This window comes from Nicotiana sylvestris, chromosome 4 (genome assembly GCF_000393655.2).
Source record: "Nicotiana sylvestris chromosome 4, ASM39365v2, whole genome shotgun sequence".
NCBI classification, from domain to species: domain Eukaryota; kingdom Viridiplantae; phylum Streptophyta; class Magnoliopsida; order Solanales; family Solanaceae; genus Nicotiana; species Nicotiana sylvestris.
Genome location: NC_091060.1, coordinates 130,965,548 through 130,970,125, shown reverse-complemented (window position 1 = coordinate 130,970,125; position 4,578 = coordinate 130,965,548). Strand labels below are relative to the sequence as shown.

Genomic DNA, 4,578 nt, shown 5'->3' with positions numbered 1-4,578 from the left:
AAAAAATTATACCACGTATTATAGACACTCAAACACAAGCAAGCTAGAGCAGAGAACACTTTTTCTAGATCTTGCTAGAATCTCTGAGCTATATCATCAACTTTTCGTCAGCAATAGATTCTTTTTTTTTTCTTCTTTTCTTTCGTTCGTTATGTGGACAGGGTCCAACCATTTACCAAAAGAAACAAAGGCTACGCAGCATTTAGGCAAAACTTTTCTGCATCATACAATGCACCTATTTGGTGTAAGTTTAGGATCGCAAGTGACGATATCACTGGCCCCTTTTAATTTCACTTTGATTGTACATAGTTGACAAAGAACTTCAATGTCCTTGTTGTACATATATTGTCAGTCCTAAACACCACTAATCTTATTCAGCTTTTGAGTAATTAATCTGTTCAAGATTACTTCTGAAATCCTCGGCCAGATATATCATTCTTGAGACTATTAATTATAATTTCATATACTACTTTTCTTGGTTGAGCAGAGTTGATGTTGGTTAGTATACTTTATTATGCCCTAATATTATAATCGTAAGAGGTGTTCACTTAGGTAATAACGTAATCAGTTACCATAATTAGAAAAGAGTAGAATGCTTAAGTATTTTCTTAAACCTAATTCACACCTTCTTCCTACCATATTATTTGTCAGTTACAGAGTGTAAGAAAAACGAGGAAAAAGAAAAGGGCAGTCCGATGCACTAAATTCCCGTTATGCGTAGGATCCGACGAAGAGCCGGCCCACAAGGGCCTATTGTACACAATCTTAATCTGTATTTCTGTAAGAGACTGTTTCCGCAACTTTACCGGCAATGAAAATGAGAGGTTTCTGTAAATTTTCCAAGAGTGTGCTTTAAAAATTATCATCTAGAGAAGCATATTATGTAGTAGGATATTTTATATATACATGTATAAAAATGTTTTTACTTAAAAAAATGATAACATGGTACATACGTGGGCAGGGAAAGAGGCAGAAGCCGAGTTAGTTGAATTCAGTAATTTTGTTCAAACAGTGTATTTATATGAAGAAATTTAATGAAATACGTACAAACATTAATTTAGAACTCATGTCATTAGCATTTGAAGTTGTCATTCTAAAATTTAAAATCCATAAAATTAAAATCTTGGCTCTGGGTAGGTGGGATGAGGGTATTTGATAAAGTGTTCATTTATGTAACACCCTTACCTTTGGAATCAAAACCATATTGCTATTAGAACAAACTTGTTAACACCAATATATATTGGTTTTATTTTACTACTATTAATGGTATGTCTTTGGCCTATGTTGGTTTTTCTTGGGTCCCACCATATGTTCACCATCTTTGTGAATCTAAATAGGGGACCATTAGTCATCAGAGTTTCTGAGTACAGATTCAGGAGTTAGCTATTCACTTCTCCATTTATTTTATCTTCTCCTGCCTGCCTGCCTCCTCTCTTGTATTGTATGTTTGCAAGTTGTGGTGACTAGTCCAACTTGCTTTAGTGTGTCACGTGTGACATTCTGTACACTTTTTGTTAGGTTAAATTCAGTGCTCTTTTTTTCTCTTATATATATAATGCTTCATGATCTGCTAGAAAGGAAAAAGAGATTATAAAAAGCTTTGTTTGTTTGGTCCTTTGAGTTTCTAGTGCTTGTGCTTTTGCTTAAACTTTCCAATCTAAAGTGAGGTTTCTTTGGAAGAAACATTATATTTCTCATCTTCTTCTTTTGTTGGTCCTTTTTTTCTTACTTGGCCTTTCAAACTACTTTTCTCGTCCATACTCTCACCCCATTTGTCCTCATATATGATGAAAACAAAATAGTTGGGTTAAAAAGAAAGCCAAAGGCAAAGAGAGATGGCATTAGAGACAGTGATTTATCCTCAAGAATCATTTGGGTACGGTTGCAAAGAGTACTATATTCCAGCTAATTTGAGTAATTATAATTATGAGTTGGGTTTATTACAAGGTGGAGAAGATATGACTTTTACAAGTCTGTTGGATACTGGCAATTGTAATAATACTAATAGGGAGTCTTCATCTTCACCAGTGATGTACAACAACAATGCGAAAGAATATAGTTGTTGGGATCCAAATTATTCTTCTATAGAAGAATCTACAAATGTTATTGGGGATCATCAGCTGTTTGTGGAAGCTTCTCCGGCCATGATGGAACCACCGCCGGCGACCAGAGCCGCCACCGTTTCCGGCCGCCGGAAAAGAAGACGAACGAGAAGTTGTAAAAACAAGGAAGAATTGGAGAACCAGAGAATGACTCACATTGCTGTTGAACGCAACCGTCGTAAGCAGATGAATGAATACCTTGCCGTTATTCGATCTTTGATGCCACCTTCCTACGTTCAAAGGGTATTTTCCTCTTGCTTTTTACGAATATATTTCCAAATTCTTTCATTTTTTTCTTTTTTATTTCAGTTCAGTTTTACTTTTTTGCAAAGTTGACAAACTTTTTATGAATGTAAAATGGCAAAACATGAAAAGGATTGTCACCCTAGCTAGCTATTTTTAACAAACTGCATAATTTAATTGTCTTTTGCGCTAAAAAGAAACGTTAACTACTATGGATATCAGAGTGAATTGTCTTTTGTGCATTTATTGCTTACTGTACTTTTAACGATGAAAATAATTATTTGGAATTATATTTATATATGCAGTTCCTATCATGTTACGTGTGGTTAAATAAACGTCATTTTCTTTTGATCTCCTTTTTAATTATTGTGAAAGTAAAGGAATTTTTAATTTCAGGGTGACCAAGCATCAATAATTGGAGGAGCCATAAACTTTGTGAAGGAGCTAGAACACCATCTTCAAACCCTAGAGGCCCAAAAAAGAACTCATTCTCAACAACAACAACAATCGGATTGCCATGGCTCATTATCAACTCCACTATTTGCTGATTACTTCAGTTTTCCACGGTACTCAACTCGTTCAAATCATTCCAACAGTTCTACTCTGGCAGATGCCGCGGCAGCCACCACATGTGACTCTCCGTTGGCCGCCGAAAAACAGTTAGCGTTGGCGGAGATAGAAGTGACCATGGCGGAGAGCCATGCCAATCTCAAGATACTCTCAAAGAGAAGGCCAAAACAGCTCTTGAAAATGGTAGCTGGGCTTCAGTGTCTATGGCTCACTGTTCTCCATCTCAATGTCACCACTGTTGACCATATGGTTCTTTATTCCCTCAGTCTCATGGTTTGTCACTAAATTTTGGTTGACTTAATTTTAACTTCTATATACAGTGTAGAAACGTAATTACATTATCACGACAATTAAAAGATAAGTACATGTAACTGCTCGTAACAATCGAACTAGTTACAACATATTACAAGAAGTTAAATTACACCAATAATATATATATTAACTGCCTTAGCTTCTAATTAAGTCGAGATTTTTTTTCTGTTTTTAATTTTCTTAAATATTGATATATCTGATGTGACATTTTGTGCGTGGATTTGGAATTTGGAACAGCTAGAGGAGGGGTGCCAGCTAACTACTGCAGATGAAATTGCTGACGTTGTTAATCAATTGCTCGGTCGAGTCCAAGAGGAAGCTGCTTCAAGCTAATAATAATAAATAAATAAATAACTCGGTTTAATTGTACGGGGTTTAATCTTTCTCATAATGTTCGGGTTTTTTCTTTCTGGGTTTCAATTTCTTGTACAAGATCCTAACATCTACTTGGCTCTAGCAAAAATTAATAACGCCCAGCTATAACCAGCTTTTGACTTATGTTACTTTGTACTAATTGTTTTTAAGCAATTCTGGATCGGAGTGGTTTAGTAAGAATTAAACATTAAATGTTAATTTCATTTTTTCTCAGTAGCTTTCTGGTTTCGTGGAAACAAAAAGTTCCTGGTAGTTAAGAGACATGTTTATCTATGTTTGGCATTAAAAAATGTCGACTTCTCCTAAAAGAGAAGTGTTTCAAGTCAAGATAGTCTATCATATTATTGGACAATTATTTTCTTCCTGACCCTAGTGTTCCTGTTGCAAAAGACAAGCAACTCAAAAGGATGAACTCCAAAACTAGTATCCACGTTTGGTTACAAATCATACTATATGGGAAGACCAAAGTTAAAAGTTAAAAGATTAAAATAATCATAAAAGATTGTATGATTATTTCGTCCTTCAGACAAGCATTATTATTTCAAGAACAAAGCATAACTATGACACGTTAGGCGAATTTTACCTCGACAAAGCATAGAAGAAATGTTGGGTATATAAATAAAGAAATTTTAGCACTTAGTGACGCATTTGAAAGTCGTACGAGCCTATACCTAAAGGCGACATATCATTTGTGGGCTGAGTTGTTACATATGATATCAGAGTTATTCCACGTACAATCTTAAATGATGGTGGGACAAACCTCAACGATCACACATGTCCTTAGGTGAATGAGACACCCAAAGCGAATAGTATCACTAGCGACTGCAATATTACAATAACCTTATATCTTTCTGAAAAGAATTAATATATGCGATTATCACTGACTGCAACGTTTTTTGAGCTCTTTAATTTCTGTCGCTTTCAGAATGTTAGGTATGTTTTTTTTTTAGATGAAAGTTAAAAGCGTTGTTACATG

The 4,578-nt window shown here is 35.0% G+C and overlaps 1 protein-coding gene across 1 annotated transcript; it reads left to right on the top strand.

Annotated features, from left to right (window-relative positions):
- The first annotated feature begins 1,375 nt into the window (after window positions 1-1,375).
- LOC104230690 (transcription factor bHLH94-like) lies at window positions 1,376-3,725 on the top strand. Its single transcript, XM_009783556.2, has 3 exons — window positions 1,376-2,345; window positions 2,742-3,188; window positions 3,465-3,725. The coding sequence occupies exons 1-3, from the start codon at window positions 1,836-1,838 to the stop codon at window positions 3,558-3,560; spliced, it is 1,053 nt and encodes a 350-aa protein (XP_009781858.1). The 5' UTR covers window positions 1,376-1,835; the 3' UTR covers window positions 3,561-3,725.
- The last annotated feature ends 853 nt before the right edge of the window (window positions 3,726-4,578 follow it).